The 21,237-nt window shown below is 34.3% G+C and overlaps 1 protein-coding gene across 1 annotated transcript in view; it reads left to right on the top strand.

Moving 5' to 3' along the window:
• The window catches only part of LOC120430726 (patched domain-containing protein 3), a 184,676-nt gene that overhangs the window by 75,468 nt on the left and 87,971 nt on the right, over nucleotides 1-21,237 (top strand). The window contains exons 2-3 of the mRNA XM_052709085.1: nucleotides 14,349-14,479; nucleotides 15,610-15,755. Coding sequence (XP_052565045.1) covers nucleotides 14,349-14,479; nucleotides 15,610-15,755 — 277 coding nt within the window. The remainder of the gene's footprint in view (nucleotides 1-14,348; nucleotides 14,480-15,609; nucleotides 15,756-21,237) is intronic.

Genomic DNA, 21,237 nt, shown 5'->3' with positions numbered 1-21,237 from the left:
TTAGTCAAACGTCGATGGGGTGACATCTTCCCCCAGCAGCTGCAGCCGGATGATGGTCACCGGTGGTCAGTGAGCAGTGCAAAGTTTCACTTTCCATCTTCGTCGCCCCGGTCGCCAACACGTTGGGAAAAAAGAAGGACCACAATCTGGGTTACTGTCACTTTTACCCCCGAGGTCTTTCTTTCCATTAAGGAGAATGCAATTTGCAAATGAGTACCGTAAAACACCGTTAACTGGAAAGAATTGTTATAATTTTAAAATGACAATCTAAATGCCTCTTTCATTGTGATTAAGTCAACTGATATTTTTAAAGAGGGTATCTAACTCGTATGACAAAAATACATTTTTTTCTATTTCGTCGTTAAACTTGTTATCTTGGCGCCATTTCGTGCAACTGTTACTGTCACAATGCTGATGTTTCTTTTTTAACCCTTTCAGGCCTGATGATCATATAAGACCAAAAAATCAAAATTTCCAAAACTAGCCTACAATTTTTGTATGAAAATTGAAATAAAACTAAACTGTTTTTTTACAATTTAACTTTAGTTTTGATTCAATTTATGCTACCCTAATCATAAACAGAATGAAAGAAAAAATAATGGAAATGAGAAAAAAAATAAAAAAAATACAAAATTAATTGTAACATTCAGTTTTCTAACCTTCGAAGAGTCAACCCCGCCTTAAGACGAGCTTCGGATTAAAATTTAAAAAGCAATAAAAAGCTAGAAAATCTAAGGTTTGATGATTACCTACTTGTTTCTTGTGACTTGGCAAATGCTTTGCAAAAAAAACTGGAGTCAACTTTTGCGTGATTTAATCTAGTTGCCCCTTTTTTGTTAAAAGTTAAAAGCAGATTTTTTTTGTTAAGGTTCAGGTTATGTTTTGACACGAGCGAGTTGTGGCGCTATAACCATGGCAAATAGTGTCCAGGGCATTTGTGGAAATACGATGTCCCATCCTCGAGGGTCCCGGAGCACCAAAACTTCTTAGCATGGTGGCTCCCAACGATTAATTGCCTAAATAAACAGGAACGTGAGCGGGGGATCCCCACGTTTCTTCCTCCCCTGTAGATTCAGAAATGTATTGCTGTTTGAACATTCGTATTCAAACTCAATCCAATTCAACGAATCATCTTTGCGGTAAACTTTACGCAGTTGGCCTGGCCGTTTCGACGTTTGTGATGTTTCAATGCATGTTAATGCAATGGCGCACTGCAAATGTTGATAATGACAAGAAGATGCTAGGCGTCAATCAACCTAAGGCATTCTCCAGGATGCCCTCGAAAGACTGGCTGCGCTAGGGTTAGATTAGATTAGATTAAGGTTCAGGTTATGTTTTGACACACTTTGTTTTAAAATAAAATCGAATGTTTTTAGTTTTTTCATCAACAAAAATTAAGGTTGGTACAAAAAAAAGTAAAAATAAACTTTACTTCAAATTTAAAGCCTGATTTTCGAAATTTGGAAACTTTTTTTCGCTAAATTCTTTATACATCATTACAGTTATGCTTCCATCTAAAATTTACAAAATACGTACGACGCCTTCCATTTTTGAACATGCGAAAAAAGAGGTGTTTTTCGATAATTTGCAGCCTGAAACGGTGATGAAATAGAAATTTTGTGTCAAAGAGACTTTTATGTAAAATTAGACGCCCGATTTGATGGCGTACTCAGAATTCCGAATAAACGTATTTTTCATCGAAAAAAACACTACATTTTTTAAAAACTCTCCCATTTTCCGTTACTCGACTGTAAAAAAATGGAACATGTCATTTTATGGGAAATTTAATGTACTTTTCGAATGTACCTTGACCTAGAGGAGTCATTTTTTCATTTAGAACCAAATTCTTCATTTTAAAATTTCGGGGTTTTTTCCAACTTTGCAGGGTAATTTTTTAGAGTGTATTAATGTTCTACAAAGTTGTAGAACAGACAATTACAAAAAATTTAATACATAGACATAAGGGGTTTGCAAATAAACATCCCGAGTTATCGCGATTTTACGAAAAAAAAAGTTTTGAAAAATTTGATCGGCATCAATCATGGCCGTTCATGGTCACCCGCGACAGACATGGACGACGAAACAAAGAGAAACGCAAAATGTAACTTTTTCAAAACTTGTTTTCGTAAAATCGCGATAACTCGTGACGTTTACAAGCAAACCCCTAATGTCTACCTATTAAAATTTTTGTGATTGTCTGATCTACAACTTTGTAGAACATTGTTACACTCTAAAAAATAAACCTGCGTAGTTAGAAAAAACACGAAATTTCAAAATGTAAAATTTTGTTCTAAATGAAAAAATGACCCTTCTGGGTCAATGTAGGTTCGAAAAGAACATTAAATTTCCCATAAAATGACATGTTCCAAAAAATTTTACAGTCGAGTTACGGAAAATGGGAGAATTTTTAAAACTTTTTTAGTGTTTTTTTTTCGATGAAAAATATGTTTTTTCGGAATTCTGAGTACGCCATCAAATCGGGCGTCTAATTTTACATAAAGTCCCTTTGACACCAAATTTCTATCTCATCACCGTTTCCCCGAGCAGACGGAAATTACTTGGGAATAACATTTTTTGTTATTTGAAAATATTAGGCCAATAACATTATATGTTATTTATAACAAGATTTGTTATTCGTCGTTATGATTTTTTTGTTATTGGATTGTTATTGAATAACAGACAAATAACATTTTTAGTTATTCTTCGAACAAATCTTTGTTATTATTTTTTGTTATTTTAGCAACTAATCCGATCATCCCAATAACATTTGGAGATATGCTTCCATAACAAGAAATGTTATTCCAAAGTTGTTTTGGATTTCAACCAATATCACCCTAGTAACATTTTAGGTTTTAAGTAGGCCATAAAAGCCTATTTAGGCCGTATGAGGGTTTTCAGAACCATGATAAAAAATGTAAGTTTAAAAATGTTACTAGGGCAGACCAATAACAATTTTTGTTATGATAACATAAACTGTTATCATACCAAAAATGGCAAAAATGGATTTTTCAAGAAGATTCCATAACAATTTCTGTTATTTTAACAGTATTTGTTATTGAAATGGCATGAATTTTGTTATTACCGTCTGCCCGGGTCAGGCTGCAAATTATTGAAAAACACCTCTTTGTTCGCATGTTCAAAAATGGAAGGGGTCGTACCGCCCCTCCGTCACGAGATATCAAAAAACGAACCTCGGATTCGTGATCAGGGACAAAAATTACCCCTAAGGACAAAGTCTCACGCAAATCGAAGAGGAGTCGGGGCAACTTTTCCCGATTTCGTGTGAGTTGGTAGAGAATTACCCAATTTCTGTTTTTATTCTAAAGATTTTGTTTAGTCTAGGGCAACCCTAGGATTAATATATTAAGTATTTAAAACAGTACAGAACTGTCATGCTTGAAAATTTGGTGGATAAAATATTTAAATTGAATAATTTAATATATTCCTTACTGTCTAACAACACCGGTCAAACGGTAGTAGCAATGACGTAGTAGTGCGGCGCCATCCGGTGAATTTTGCCAACAGGCCCCTGTTTGTGGTGGTCGCCCCAACTCCAGAGGTCATTGGCATTTCCCGCGCGTTGGAGTGTGACGTGTCGGGCCGATCGTCATCATTAGCGGATGGGTTACCCCCTCCCCTGTTTTGCCTCTGGGACAACGATAAGGGGTGCAATTAAAAAATCATTCCAAAGTTAATTTGGTGCCAAGTTTGAAAGACGCCGCGCCAAAAGTGTTTCCCGGGATGGCTTTAGGTCGATTGAGAGTTGGTGATGGCGCTCGTTTGCGGAAAACAAAAGTGAAAGGAAAGTGACAGTGATGCTTATTTTGGGGGTCTTTTTGGCGGGAAATAAACCTAGATTGGATGGTGATGATCTTGAGGCTTGTAAGTCTTTCTTTATGGTTTGTTTTGTTGGTGTCTTTATGGTAGGCAACTAAAATTCAATAGAGTTCGAAATTCTATTCAAACTGTTCAACATAACTCAAGCTGTTAAGTAACTTCCAAAAAGGCACAATACACCTCATAACCAAACAAATTGCTCTCAATTGTTTGACAACGCTCGCGTGTCAGACAACAATAAGTTCCGTAATCGGAAAACCTTACACAAAAATTTCAGCAATTTCCATTCCGAACGTGTGCCAATGACTTCCTTTCACCGGATAATCGGCTCCAAAACCACTCCATGTCCTTCATTTTGTAAGCCATTACAGCTCGTACACGTTTGCTGGCAAAACACACACTCGAGCTCATCTAAACAAATGGATCCTAATTTTTAAACTTTTACTTTTCATTAACCAACGCTCGGATCAACACACTTGACTTGGCTAAGTCGGACGGATTTGCATCATTAGCTAGCGGCGGCACCGGTATGTGGCCGTTTTTAAGCTGGCGGCACGTGTGGTCTACCTATGATGTGCGGGGAGCAAACAAGAGAAGCCACACACGTGGGTTAAACCTGGGATCATAATGAGGCTTCCCTGGTCTTGGGAGGGGGTTTGGAAAAATGATCAGGCGGTCGTGGTGGTGGAAAGAGCAACTCCATTTAGTAGCTGATCCCTGGCAAGTGATTTGGTTTTATTGGCGGGAAACCCCTTGGCTTATGGTGTTCGAGAAATGAACGAATATTGAACAACTTGCTGGAACATTTTTGATAAAATATTGTCATCGAAGCGAATTTATATCCTATTATGCAAAACCATGGCACGTTTTGTAAACTTTAGTCAGTTTTTTTTTATTCTGCCTGTGTTTCTAAAAACAGCAGTTTGTCCAACGATCTTCAATTATTTTCGTCAATCGTATACCTAACGCAGCCAAATTTTCTAAATTGGACAAATACGCCGAGTGCTGAAAAATCAAAGTTTTCAACGAGATCCAAATTACATTTTTGATAAAAAAAAAGTATTCTATTTCATCACATCAGAAAACAGGAAAAGAAAAAAGTCTCATAATATAAGAGCAAAAAAATGTTTTTGAATTCTAAGATGTTTTGAAAACTTTTGGTAGTGCCTAAACTGCATGACGTCAAAAATATTTTGAGATACTTCTTGCAACAATATACAAGTATTAGAAGACTCGGATTTTTTATAAATATTTATTTATTGGTGTTCTTAGGCAAAGACTCAACAAACACGGTGCAAAACAAAACAATTGTGCTGTAAATAAAGAATAAAAAAAAATGTCAGTCAAAAATTAAAAGAGAATCATTAAGACTAGTGATTTTGCGGAAATTAAATATTTTACGATAAATCGCTTCTCAGTGCCTTTGAACTTTTTTTTTATTGGAATACTTCACAAGTTTTTTAGCAAGCATTTTGGAAACAAGTCACTAAAAAAGATTGCATGTCAAAAGAATGTTTCTTAAATCGAGATAATTGATTATACATTTTCAGTCGAATTTATTCATCCCTCAAAATTCAAAAAAAAAACTTTGATGAATATGACGTATAGGATGTGCTTTATTTTGAAGATATTTTAGCAAAAAAATTCATATCAAATCTCAGTAAAATTAAAAACTGCTGAATCATAAATTTAATTTACAGAAATTATTCAAAATTTTGAAACGTTTATCAAATGCATTTTTTTTTTCAAAAAAATTATAAATAAATTTATTTCAGCGGGTTTTATTTTTTATCTTGAACTACTGATAATTTTTTCGTCACTTTTCTGATCAAAATTATGCTAAAAGCACACATATTTACATATATGTTGGGCAATTTTCAGAGAACCGTGAAATTCCAATGTTTTGATTTTGACATGCTGCAAAATTTCGATTTTTTGCCGTGAAAAATCAGTAGCCCTAAGAATCATGTAACAACAAATAAACGTCGTTGTGCTATCATGTCGTACGTCGCTTTTTCACATTCCGAGAAAAACGTGTTTTAATGTTTGACCTTAAATAAACAAAAACGAGAGCACACGATGTAAACAATAACAAACACGTTTTGTTTCGTTGACTGTTCTGTGCATTGACCCGAACTTTGGTCTAATTTGGTTGCCGGAGTCCCGAGTTATAATTGAAAATGTTTACGGTAGTCTAGCTTGTACGTGCGTCAAACGCGTTCTGACCTGAAATCCCTTTGGCCAATTGTCGCATTTACATCAAATTTCAGGCTGTGACAAGATAGCACGACAAGATTGAAACTTCTTTCATATGAAAAGTGACAAAAATTTTCGGAGCTTTTTTGGTTTTTATTGAATATCTCAAGATTGAAATCGAATTTTGGGGATCTGTGAAGGTCAAAAGATGAGACATTGTGAGCTGCATAAAATGGCGTTCTTAACTCAATTTGGCCCAAAATGCACGTACGACAAGTTCGCACGACGGCGACGGAATGTCATTTCTTGAGATTTGTCAGAGTTATTGAAAAATTGTTCTTCCTTGTGAGGCCAATACCAACCATATTATAAAATTTGCTGACAATGAAAGAGCAATAGAGCCAAATAAAAAAAAAATTAAAAATGTTGAAAAATGCAATTTTATTTAAACCGATTTTAAATTTTGTAAATATATTTTACAGATCAATTTAAGCTCACATTTCTTTGATTTTATGGACAACAGATCAGAAAGAGATAAAACTATGAAATTTTTTTTTTGTTAAATTTAAACACATTTTTGAAATTTAGTCTTGATTAAAACATTTTAAAATTACTTTTTTTTAAAGAGATTATAATTTTTTTGTTTGTACTATGCAAAAATGAACAGTTTTTGTGATTTTGCAATTTTTTTTATATCCATAATTAAACTGAACTTGTAAAAAAGTGAATTTAGTATACAACAGATTTTAGACCTATTTTAAGTATTTTTTCGAGATTAAATGATGTTCCATTCAAACCTATTACACAGAATAAAATCAATTCTCATCATCGTGAATTAATTTTCGAATGTGAGAACCACGAAGGAATCTATTAATAAGTATGGTGCATTTGCACTATAAACTTGAATATATTCCTTCGTGGTTCTCGCATTCGTGAATTTAACTGACGATTTTGAGAATTGTTTTTTTTCCGTGTAAGCAAAATTATGTTTCATTGAGGAAATTCTAAAACATTTAAAAATCTTAAATACACTAAATTTTTCTCACAAAAATTACAATCATCTTAAAAACATAGCTAAGGGTTACTAATTCGTTCAAATATTCCGCAAGAAAAGAAACATCCCACGAAAAAGAAATAAACACTACCACGTGCCCCCTTAGCAGCGGTACCAACAACGATACACGGCTTGACGGACGCGCGATGTACGCGATTAAAGTCGATTTTCACTTTTTTTCACTTCACCCTATGAGCCGTTATTTGTAAGAGCACAACAAAAACAAGCCCAGAAACAACATAATTGATAGACACGCGACCGGATTTAGCTGCAACGAACTTTTTTTTTCGGAGAAATGACTTAAGCTTCGAAAAAAAAGTCAGTTGTTATAATTCGATCCAGCTCAGAGGTGATGCACGAGGCAAGTGTGTCTCTGGCACGCGGTTATTATCAAATCTGCGGAGAAAAAAAGAGTGCAAAAGTGAGCCGAATGTTTTTCCCGATCAACTCTGCTCGCGGGCGATCCGTTGCATAATGTACGAAGATCCGATTTTTGCCTCTTTTGAATTGTTGTTTGGATTCCGTTTTCAATGTGTCTTACTTAAGAAGTGTGAGCATTTGAAGGAAAAAAAACGCGAAAAAACGGAAACGGTTGCGCAATATTTGCCATGAATCGCGCTCGATTCGGATACAATTGAGCAATTTTGATACACTTTGCTTTTGCGTGTGAGCATGCTGACTTTGGGCCTGTCTTATGAGTTTTCTTCAGATCTGCCAAAGATGATTAGTGTCTAGGTTGGCATTCAAATTTATGTCATACTGGCAAGAGTGAACATTTTTGTAAAATAGGTACGAATGGAAAATTCGTTTTTCATAATGAGAACTCTAATATATAGGTTAAATCGTAATCATATCAAGCAATTCAAACGAGTTATCACAGCAAAATCCGGTCATAAAACAACTAATTCCGCTGGATAAGAGGAAAATCCACTTTACAAACTGGTTGCATGAGATTGTGCCAAGTTCTACTGGTTCTAACTGCATCGTCACAACCACTTGTGCTCTCCTAGACAAGACAAGACCTCGACTGACATTCAACTGTCTGTGATTAGAACAGACAGAAATGATTTTTCGTAACTGAACCGGTGCGTTAGTAAGCATACTTGTACCGTACGCACTGGATTTGGACCCAATTCTTGGCAAAGGGTATGTTGGGTTCAATGTTTACTTTATTTTGAATTTTAATGTTCGTAATATTGTTATAACTTATAATGCAGTTTAATTAATTTACTCTCAAAACTCAAGCACATTTCTTATAAAATGACTCATTTAACCTCAACTTTCCCTAATTTACAATTAGTACTAGTTAGATAGGATAGAGTGAACCGGCGAACTTGAGTGTAAATACCGATGCAAGTGTTAGTTTTGTAATTATGGTATACTGCATCAGCTTCCAGGGTTTTTGAAGCCGTTGCTCACATTGGTTGATGGATTGCGATGAAGGTATAACGAACGAACGCATGAATGAAGGAATGGGTTTCTAACAAGGTGAATTAGATGTTTTGAAATCTTAAATGCTTAAAAATATCACTAAATGTAGCTCTATTTATAGTGTTATGGAAAGAAAGAAACTGTAAAAATAAGAAAAAAAATGTGATTCTGACAGTAATCACCATAATAATCAACATCTAAGTCAACAACACATTATTTATTACCTAAAAAACATTTTTTATGTTTTATAATCTAATTGCTGTTAGGAGCAAGGCACATGTTCTACTGAACAAAAATTCACCGCATTGTATTTTTTTTTCTCAAATGAATAAATTCAGCCGTTTTGATATTTGGCACTCTGAAAAAAATAAGAATAAAAATATTTTCTTTGCACAATTTGTCATTAAATTTCAGCAACATATCACCCGAATAAAACATATTGCCGAATATAAATTTGACCATTAAACAATGCTAAACTTAGAGTATTTCATTAAAAAGCTATTCGTTACTCAAATTATTTTTAAATCCTCTTCTGTATTGCATCACTACATTTTAAAACATTTTCGTAACAGCCAGATTGTAGAAAACAGATTGTAGAAAACAGGATCAGTTCTGGAGTTATTTTTTATGTCCAAAACCAAATTTGCAGTAAACTGAAAATTTGGTTTATTGGACCTTTTCAAAAAAAAAACTTCACAGCAAGAATACTCAAATTGGTGAATTAAAAAAGGCTTTTCTTATAATTTCAGGGTTTAATTTCCTTTCACACGATGAACATCAACTCCTACAGTGGTCACTAAATTGGACTGACTTGAAATTATTATGGAATTCGGTTCACTTAGGAGTCGTTTTGTTAAGCTACGAAGAATTATGAACTAGTTTTCTTTTTTTATGAAAAATAATAATAAAACTAGATTCAATAAAAAAAAAGTGAAACTATAATTTCATTTAAAAAACAAACATTTATTATAAATATTTGGAAAGTATTAAATAAATTACCTATTTCTCATTTTCTAAGATAATTTATAAAACATTAAAAGTTTTGAATGTTGAATGACTAAAAACTACTAAAAACCATCATTTGATTCTAATTATAAGTATGTTTCAAAACAGAAACTTTTGCTCATTTGAAAACCAGTATTTTTAAATTACCGGTAAAATCAGAAAAAATGTCCTACAGTTCTGAAAATATTGATTCTGTGGACCACTGCACATCTTCCTGCAAATTTTGCCCAGATTAGAATTTGTGATTTTTTACTAAAATCACGAGAGTACTTTTTTATGAAATAATTTCATAAAGGAAAAAATTTAAACAACGAAACAAGCTGCATAAAAATTTAAAAAAGGCGGATGAATCATACATTAATAAGTCGCTATTTCACAAAAAATAACTAGAATTGAATTTTCAAAATATTTTTTTAAATAATGAGAAATGTGTTGGAAACGTGCACAACGAATTTGTTAGTATATATTTAAATCTTTCATTTAATTTCCCTTCTAAAATAATTGTTGTCACTCTTGTCATTTTTGATAAAATTTTATATAAAATTACTCAGTATTTACAAATAGATTATCGTGTGAGCAGCAGCGCCGAGAAGATGGATTTTTGTGGCGTTCTTTTTGTGCTGTATTCGTGATGGCATGCTAGGGGGGCGAGAAGATGGATTTTTGTGGCGTTCTTTTTGTGCTGTATTCGTGATCGTGTTCATATCATGCATACGGTGAGGGGGGTCATTGTGCTAATGAATATTATTGCGCGTCAGTGTCGTGTGAGCAGCAGCGCCGAGAAGATGGATTTTTGTGGCGTTCTTTTTGTGCTGTATTCGTGATCGTGTTCATATCATGCATACGGTGAGGGGGGTCATTGTGCTAATGAATATTATTGCGCGTCAGTGTCGTGTGAGCAGCAGCGCCGGGAAGATGGATTTTTGTGGCGTTCTTTTTGTGCTGTGTACGTGATCGTGTTCATGTCGAATTATGTGGAAGGTGCGAAGCCGCGTTTTAGGATTCTTGTGTCTTTGCTGTTTTATTTGTGTTTCCATCTGGAGTATTAGTTTTAAAATTATTTTCATTTTTTACAGCTTCCTGGAATTTTTTTAAATCAAATGTTTACATGTAAATTTGTCTACTCACTATATGATTTATTTAAATGTTCATATTATTCCTTATCCTATTCCTTTCCTGTAATATACCACCTCCTCATACCATATATGATCAAATTGCTTAAATTAACGAAACTTTCTAAAACAGCATGGGAACCATCTGGAGCATTTATGTTTTAAATAACTGTTTTTTTTACAGCTTCCTGGAATCATCTTGATTGCATTTATTATATTTATTTTATTTACTATATTTATTATATTTATTATTTATCATTATTACAAAACTATATGCTTATTAGATAATACACTACAGACTCACATTTACACTTACAAACATTCAAATCATTAAATACATTACGCACTCAACCATTTTCATCGGCCCGATGAAATTCCCCTAACCCCCATTCCAAACCTCCCAAAAATATTCCGTTCACTTTTAAAAGTCGCATGGGTTCCCTGCACTTTTGCCACTAGTGAACAACAAAAACATCCCCTCCCAAATCCCCACGGGACTGTATGGGCGTAGCCTTGGAGCACAGTGTGGAAATTTACGTTCTTAGATATTCTTGGTTGTACCGGGCAGCAATCAAATTGTCTAAGAATATTGAATTGACCATTGTGGCACCCCCTACAGCGTGGTGCAGACCCGTTATGCTATGCTATGCTATGCTATGCTAATTACTCAGTATTTACAAATAGACATCAAAAATAAATTAAGACAACTTAGACTATCACAGGTTGTCCAAATTACTCATCCACTTGTTTTGAATTGAGACATGCTTTTTATTTGTTGGGAAACAATATTTTATTTTAATTGTTTTTTTGTTAATGATAAAATTATATTTCATTTAAATTTAATTGTTTTCATTCATTTAAAACTTTTATTTCAAACCAATTAAAGATACTATTTACTTAATAAATTCATAAATCTTATTTATCATATATATCGCAAAATAACATATTTAACGCAAAAAATGATAAATCAGGAATATTATTCTATACAAATTCTTCCACCCAGGTCGTTATGATTGACTGCAAAACAATGATTTTAAGTTATATTTTAGCAAAAACTGTGAAGTAATTTTAATTACAAATATAAAAAAAAAACCTGGTAAAATGTTACAAGCTAAAAAGATAGTTCAATCCAAACATATTTGTCAAACTAAATAAACGATAATTTTCCAAAAAATCTTAAAATTGGTTATTATGTTATCAACAAGAATAAGTACCAATAATAAAAATGAAAGTGAAGTTACGTTATGGTGAAGTAACGGTTCATCAAGTACGGCAAAAAGTTTTTTTTTCGCGAAACATTTTTTTTTCTTGAAATCTTATATTTTTTGAAAAATAATTATATCAACTATACGGATATATAAACTTTGGCTTTGGTACTTTTGTGACTGGTACTTTCAATTATTATTATTATTTTAACTTCTTTACCTTATAAAATTTACAAAGTTTCCATTAGTAGTTCAACAATTCGCGATGTTGTATAAATTACCAGAAATTATCTGAAATACCATAACGTTTCAAGTTTTTGGATATAATCTACTGAGCAATTCTCCACAAAATCGGTCTTTTTTCTTAATTTTAATTTTTTGTATTTTGTAATCCGACCATTTTGCATCTTTTGAAGGAATTTTTTGATCGATTTGGTGTCTTCGGCAAAGTTGTAGGTATGGAAAAAGACTACACTACACTTTTTTGGTGATTTTTAATTTCACTCTTTTTTGATTTGCAAAAAACTATTTTGTATTCTTTTTTTATATGTTTTAGGGAACATCAAATGCCAACTTTTCAGACATTTCCAGAACGGGCAAAACATCTTTGACCGAGTTATACATTTTTGAATCAATATCGTTTTTTTTTTTCTAAAAATCGAAATACTGGTCGCAAACATTTTTCAACTTCATTTTTCGATTTAAAATCGAATTTGGAATTAAAAATTACTTTAGTGTAATTTTGATAAAGTGCACAGTTTTCAAGTTATAGCCATTTTTAGGTAACTTTTTTGAAAATAGTCTCAGTTATTTTTTTAATTAGTGCTCATGTTTTCCCACCTTTAAAAAAAATATTTTTGAAGAGCTGAGAAAATTCTCTATATTTTGCTTTATTGAACTTTGTGGATACGACCCTCATTCGCTGAGATATTGCCATGCAAAGGTTAAAAAAGTAGGAAAATTGATGTTTTCTAATGTCGATATCTCAGCAACTTTAAATATGAAACATTCGTGACATTTTCTAATCTTTTTGACAAAAAACATTTTCAATTTTTTTGAATAATAACTAACATTTCAAAAGGGCAAAACATTCAATATAAGACACCAAATCGATCAAAAATTCCTTCAAATGATAATTTTCATATAGCATGTTTGTATGGACAGCTGCCAAATGTGTATGGAAAAGTATATGAACTAACGATGCAAAATGGCTTCTTTGGGCATACCAAAGGCACCAAAAAAGTTTCAGCCGGATTAAAAAATTTAAAAAAAAAACAAATGAACGAAAACTCAGAGGTTTGCTCTACTACTGAACTGGAAGCTTCATCAATTCGAAAAATTTGATCAGTTTCACCACATGAAAACCACGCGCCCTGCAAAGGTACGTCATTCAAAAGCGTCCACCTCTAGTGTTGGCCTGGTCGTCCCCCCAAGTTCACATCGATTGTAATTCAAATAAAAACGAAAGTTTTTCCACCTCTTTCAAACGTGGTGGTGGGAGAAACAGCAAGAGAGAGGGTGGGCAAATGTTTGTAAACAAACGACCCGCGAAGGAATGCTGGCGTTGTCTAGTAGACTCGGAAGACAACCGGAAAAAAAACCCTGCATTTTCCTCCGTTTTGAACTATAGTTCTTTGACCAGCCAGCATAAAAGCATGCTCTTTTACGGCAGAAAACGGAAGGTAAAGTGTGCGCACTAAATGATGGTAATCGTGAACGGGGTGGCAACTTCCCACCAGACGCAAACATTGAGATTTCTGGTGGGTGGGTGGAGCAGGAAAACAGAATTGAATTAGTTTTCTCTCATTGTGTGTGTGTGTGTGTGTGGGGTGATGAGATGGTGGCGCTTTTGATGGACCTTTAAACCTAGGCGTAGCTTAGTTAGAGCTTGAAATGGCATTGGTTTTGCAGACCTTGCCTCGGTAGGTATGGTAATGATGGTTAATTTGGGAGATTATAAATTACGAAGAGGTTGGCATAACCGTGAGGGCAAGGAATGGGGAGGAGTTTTACTGTGTGAGCAAAGGTTGATTAGGTTGTAAAATTAATTTCGAGTAATGTGGTTTACGATGGAGGAAGGAAAGTGAAATGATGACAGTAAAGTAGCAATTTTGAAGGTAAATTTTGGCTTTCATGTTTGTGTTTCTAAGAAGGCAGTATTTTTGAAGTACATCACTTAACCCTGATAAACCCTCAACCTTGTCAAGATCAACTTGCGGTCACTCGAAGGAAAAAGTAAAATTTATGGACTCACCAATCGGAGTTCCCTCCACCCAAGCTGCACTTGCACTTTCCTCTCATGATCCGGCCTCTTCAAACTAGTTATGATTATCGAGCTGTCAGCCTGTCACCGGTTGAACAGCTCCGCGACCTCCCGCCACATCCGGTGTCGATGATCTGTCAAAACGAGGGGCGTGGACGTTAACGTACTTTAGCTAAGTGACTTCAAATTGGTCCCGAACCTAATCAATAATATGTTTCTTTCTTTTCGCCTTTCCAATTTTACAGATGGCTTGTGGTATCTCCTGCGTGGACGCCGCGCTCAATCGGTCCTTCTTCCGGCTGGGAGTCTTCATCGGACGCCATCCGGGCTACTTTCTGATAGTGCCCGTGCTGCTGGCCCTGCTGTGCATGACCGGGTAAGGATTAGGAGATATACTATTAACGGTGTGTTACATAAACGAAATAGTTTTGAGTTATCACATTTCTGGACGTCAAGCAACTTTTCAACAATCGGAACGATTGCACGTTTTAAAATGTGGCTTTTTCAAGTTTCATGACAAGGTTTTTAAAGGAAAAGAAATGTGTCAGATATGTTGGAACCTGGCTAAGAAATGATTTTCCCCTTTATATTCATCTACGACTCTTGAAAATTGGTCACTTAAAATATCATTCCTTATCGTCTCTCACCCCATCCTTGCCAAGTCAAACACATCTCACGTAATCTCTCCAAGCAAAAAATATGACTTTTTTTGTCCCATTTAACCGATTTGGCCTTCAGCTTAAACCTGCCTGAACTCACCCAACTCTCACCCAAGCTGCTGCCCGGCTGTTTGCAAAGACACATAAATGAGATAAGTAAAGTCTACCATCGCCGGTCCTCACATTCCATAAACAAAACTCACTCGTCGATTACGTCGATCGTGTTTATACTCGCCAAACAAAAGCTTGCATCAGTGCAATTTAAAGTTTTTTTTGCTGCTTGCTGCAAACTTGAAACTGTACATATTTTTCAATTAAAAGCGTTCCTAATTGAAAAAAACGCGCGCAGCACCTCTTCACTGTGCCTCATCCTTAACGGGCTAATGGCTGAGAAAACCAAGTGTGTGAAAATTAATTGAATCATTCTCGATCGGCCATTTACTGATCAACACCTCAAAATTCCTCACCAGTTAATAACCGTTTGGTTCGCAGAACTATAAACAACCATGCCCGATGTAGCTCTCAAGAACGCACTCAAGAATCAGTTAGCCGTACAAGAGGAATGATTCGCCTTACGTAATTTAGTGACCGGTTCAAAGCCGGTTTTCTTAACTGAACAAACTTTCACTTTCCACAACCATTAAGTAGGTTATTCAAACGATTCCTTGATTCTTTGCATGTTTGTTCTGTAACATTCTAAACAAGTTAATTCACATTAAAATGCTCTAATCGTCCACAACCAGCCATAAGCCCTTTTCAAAAGTTACACCCCAACTCAATTCGTTCTCCTTGCACGCGTCCAGCATTCTAATTCTCCATGTTCTGCTTCTCACTCCAACTCCAACAGCTACCAACAGATCAAGTACGAGATCGACCCCGAGTACCTGTTCTCGCCGATCCGGGGCGAGGGCAAGTCCGAGCGTGCCATCGTCGAGAACTACTTCAAGGTCAACTACACACACCGGTTCAACGTGGGCCGCATCACCAGACCGGGTAAGCTTCGGGAAAGAATCTCAAATTTGATTAGGATTTGAATTTCAAGATGGTTGCATCGATAAATTAAGATGATTGTGTTCAAATTAAATTAACCCTCTACAACCCAACCCAAAAAAAATTAGGTGGAAATTTGACTTGCTTTATGTGACTTCTCCAATGTTTTTTAAAAGAGAGCAACTCTCTACGAAATCGGCCGATTTCGACCATTTTTATTTTTTGTATTTTTTTATTTGACTCAAACTTTGTGGGAGCCTTCCCTATGACCAAATATGCTATTTTGTGTAATTGGTTCACCCATACAAGTCTCCATACAATTTTGGCGGCTGTCCATACAAAAATGGTATGTAAATATTCAAACAGCTGTAACTTTTGAGTGAATTTTCTGATCAATTTGGTGTCTTCGGCAAATTTATAGGTATTGTTGAGGACTTTTGAGAAAAAAGTAGGTACACGGAAAAAAAATTTGCAGATTTTTTTATCAACATTTTTTTTACTAAAACTCAATTTCCCAAAATACGTATTTTTTGATTTTCGAGATTTTTTGATATGTTTTAGGGGACAAAAATCCGCAACTTTTGAGCCATAGAGAAACGTGGTCAAAAAATCTGCCACCGAGTTATGAATTTTTAAAAAAAATAGTGATTTTTGGAAAAAAATCAATGTTCACGCAAAAACAAGTTTGACATTACTTTTTAATGCCAAATTGAATTTGCAATCGAAAAGTACTTTACAGATTTTTTGATAAAGGGTTCCGTTTTCAAGATATAGCCACCGAAAGTTTGATTTTAGCGAAATATTTGCAGTTTTTCAATTTTTAAAAATAGTGACCATGAGTGACCATTTCTAAAAAAAAAAATTTTTTAAAGTTCAGAAAATTTGCTATAAAATTGTCTAAGAGACATTGAAGATTGGACCTCGGGTTGCTGAGATAGAAGATGAAACACGAAAATTGAAGTTTTCAAAATCTCACCAAAACAACCCACCTTTTTCTAATGACAATATCTCAGCAATTAATGGTCCGATTTTCAATGTTAATACATGAAACATTCCTGAAATTTTCCGATCTTTTCGAAAAAAATATTTTGAAAATTTTTAAATCAAGACAAACATTTTAAAAGGGCCAAATATTGAATATTACGCCAATTTTCTGAACTTTTCAAAAAATATATTTCTAGAAATGGTCACTCATGGTCACTATTTTAAAATTTGAAAAACTGCAAATATTTCGCTAAAATCAAACTTTCGGTGGCTATATCTTGAAAACGGAGCCCTTTATCAAAAAATCTGTTAATTACTTTTCGATTGCAAATTCAATTTTGCATTAAAAATTAATGTCAAACTTGTTTTTGCATAAAACTTCGATTTTTTCCAAAAATCACTATTTTTTCAAAAAATCATAACTCGGCGGCAGATTTTTGGACCATGTTTCTCTATGGCTCAAAAGTTGCGGATTTTTGTCCCCTAAAACATATCAAAAAATCTCGAAAATAAAAAAATACTTATTTTGGGGAATTGAGTTTTTGTGAAAAAAAAAGTGATTATAAAATCTGCATTTTTTTTTGTGTACCTATTTTTTCTCAATAGTCCTCAACAATACCTACAACTTTGCCGAAGACACCAAATTGATCAGAAAATTCACTCAAAAGTTACAGCTGTTTGAATATTTTCATACCATTTTTGTATGGACAGCTGCCAAAATTGTATGGAGATTTGTATGGGTGAACCAATGACACAAAATAGCATATTTGGTCATAGGGAAGGCCCCCACAAAGTTTGAGCCAAATCAAAAAATAAAAATAAAATCCATTTCCGGTTTTGGTAGAGAATTGCTCAATAAGAGAACGTGTAAAGTCTCTATAATAATAATAAAAAAATAAATAATAAAGATGACACTTTTCTGGAGTCAACTTTGGCTGTGATTTCATTATCATTTATATATTTTATATTAAAATAAGTATGCAGTAGTTTTTGCAATGTCCCAGAATATGCCTCAGCGTATTTTTTTACAATTTGTATATATATTCTATAATTATATGATAGAAAATGTGAAAAACGAGCAAAAATTAAAAAAGTGACTGTAACAACATGAAAAAACAAAAAAAAAAAGCAAAGGGTAATGAAAGAAGGTGTTATAATAATTCAAACGATCTATTTTATTGAAAACACTTTTTAAAACAAATGTAATTAAACGCATTTTTTTTTCTCAAATGTAAATTATCACAAAATCTGTGGAAAGATAGACAAAACTTCGTGAACAATATGCGAAATTCAAATATTTCCTCAACTCAATGCATATTTCAAAAATTGGTTGAGAAATGGGTTTTCTGCTAATTTTTAGCTCAACTCCCAAAAAGTAAAAAAAATGAGTAAGTTTGGATGGTTTAATATTACGACTTTTATGATGTAATAAAACATCAATTTAGACTGTAAAAGTTGCATTACTACGAACAAGTCGAAAATTTACACATTTCAGAAGTAAAATTACACATGTTTTTCCTACTTAAAATAATATTTATTCCCAAACGTAATATTACATTTTTTACTGTGCAGCTAGAGGTAAAGTTTGGCTGTAAAGAGTTAATTTTCAACATTTCAATACTTCATAACTTCGATACTTAAAATTAAAAGAAATGATTTTGTAATATAAGCCTTTAACAAACACCATTGACTTGATTTTTTGTTAGAAAGATAAAAAACACGAAAATTATTTTTTAGCTATTAAAGTCGAATCAACAGTAAAAACATTGCCGAACTGGAAGTTCTGACTGGAACAGTTTTTCTAAGATGCCATATTTGCGCAAATTGACATTATTATGATAAAGGAAAAACACATTTCTTTTATGTTATAATATTTTGTCTTCTTTTTTCCCAACAAAATATACAACAATCCCAAAAACAAAGGCTGTTAAAGCTTAAATTATCAAGGGTCGACTGTAAGGATAATGGTTATCGTTAACGATAGTAACATTTTTAATGCTTTCACTAAGATTATATTTGTGTGATAATGTGGTAAGTTTCAAAGTATGAGTACTTAAAAATTTTCGTTGATTACCGTATATTGGAAAAAATACTAAAAAATCAAATATTTGCAAAACGGGTATAAATTTTGTATGCATTATCGCATAGTTAGAGTTTTTTAGTAAATTACTATTTTTAACAAAATACCGTGATTATTGAAAAAAAAACTAAAATTTGCGATGCGAAATTTGGTATATATTTTCTTTTTCTTAGATTTTTTTTTGTAAAATACTATTTTTTGCCAAATTCCGTACATCGTGAAAAAAGTAAAATACTGAAAATACTTAAACTTGCAATATGCTCTCCAAGACGTTCTAGCAGGATTCAAGCAGAGTTCTAACAGAGTTGGATATTCTTACATCATTCTAGCAGAAAAGTTCCACTATTCTATCAGAATTCTGGCAGAACTAGGCAAAATTTGCATTCATTTTGATTTTATTGAAGTTTTTTGTAAAATACTCAAATTTTCACAAAAAAATTTTGCAGGTTACTGAAGTGTTTTTAACAAGCACCGAGAAAGTTTCGGAAAATTAGTTGTTTTGAAAAATTGAAATGTTCAACCTAAACTCCTAAAAATCACCTAAAATCACCAAAATTCGTGGCAAAGTACCCTATCCAAAATAAACCGCTGTTTCGCTTACACTCCAACTCAAGCTGACATTTTTCTCTCTTCCTCCACACCCGTCATCAAAACTAGCCTTTTTGGCTTCCTCAAGGTGGTGCTGGTGCAAGTGTGCATCACACGCAAGCTGCAACAACTTGTCTTACAAACCGCTGCTGCTGCTGCAAATCCACCACCGACAAGCCTCTTCTTTTGCTGCGTGCTGGCCAATGTCGGGCCATTTTCGTTAAATGAGGTCAATGCACACACCGGCTTGATGCCGTTTTGTTTTTGCGTGCACAAAACGCACACAACACCGGTTGGGACGATGAAATGGCAGAAAAAGGCACTGTAACTGCAGATTGGTAGAGAGACTAAATCGTGCTCACTGATTAATTTGTTGGAGCAGGTTAAGATTGCATTTCTTGAAAAAAAACAAGAATCTTTAGCATTAATTTATTGCCCTTGGCGATTCTACTGAGTATTTAAGGGTTACCGACAGCATAATGTTCGAAAACTCCAAAAATAAACCCAATTAAATTAAAACAAAAATCTTCAAATAATGCTGACCTTTCCAAGACGTGTTCAGGTCTTCAACAAAAAAAATCTTGATGCATTGCAATCAGTTCCCACAAACTACCCTAAAGGCAGCCGCCCAGCTGGTTAATCTGTCCTTGATCGTCGTCCAGTAGACCAGTTTTGCGTGATCAAACTGCTGAGAAACTGCAGCACAGCTTGGGTACAGTACCGAAGGATTATCGTACACAGTCATCGAACAGTGTTGACCAGTATCAGTTGCGGTTGTTCTGCCCTGCTTCGGGCAGTGAAGGGAGTTGCCAGTGTAATTACCTTTACTGTTTAAACGACTTTAGTGCAACTACCGGTACTTTGAAGGAGACCTGTAGTTTGAGACAGATCCATTCCACGTGTGTGGCGACAGGATTCCGATATTGATTGATTCAGGTTTAAACAAAGGGGTTGACAGAATCTGTTATCGTAAATAACTACTAATTAAAAAACCTGAAGATGATTTCAAATACTTCGAAACGTCGGACACTTGTAAACCATTTTTTCTCAACTCCAACTTTTTTGCAGTCACGTGCAACTTAATGACTTCAACCTTACAGTTAAAGGCAGCAAACGAGATGTCTTAATTAAGAGCCGACCAAGCCTACACTTTAGCCATGATTGATTGTTCTCTCAGTGCAACCTTCAAGGGATTTCCTTGAAAGAAAGATATTACCAGATAGACCTTTGACCGACCCTTATAGCTTACCGCGGAACAACAAAAAAAGTTTTAACGAGTTATAAAGCTGAACTCACACTAATTGGCTTAATAAGCATGTTAGTCCTAGAAATACAGGAATAATAACATTTATCGCTCTTAAGATACTCCATTTTGCGATAAACTTAGATCACAGAGTATCACGTTTTATGCAAATTGCAACCATCACTGATAAAAAAACAACTCTTCAATTTAATTGCCCGCACGCGCTCATCCCTCTAGATATGAATCTTAATCAACAAAATTCCTCGGGCACCCCAAGAATTGTGCGTAATTCTGGGAGACGTCCGCAAACCGGCTCACGTGGCTCCGATGGGTTATTATTAGCCATCGCCTCATAAGTCAGTTCCTACAATCGGATCATAATCTAATTAATTATCTGTAGCGTACCTCTACCCTCAGCCAGTGGTAATTATTTTCCATATAGATTCCATACTGGGGGTGCAAAAAAATCTGTTTAGTAGATTACATCGGAATGATTGGAGCAGCACAAAAAAAAACTGAAGCAATTGGAAGCAAAAAATGCTACCTTTTCGCATCATTATCAACATCAGTGTGATGGGTATGTGAAGCAT

Source organism: Culex pipiens, chromosome 2, assembly GCF_016801865.2.
Source record: "Culex pipiens pallens isolate TS chromosome 2, TS_CPP_V2, whole genome shotgun sequence".
NCBI lineage: Eukaryota > Metazoa > Arthropoda > Insecta > Diptera > Culicidae > Culex > Culex pipiens.
This window is presented reverse-complemented; position numbering and strand designations above follow the sequence as displayed.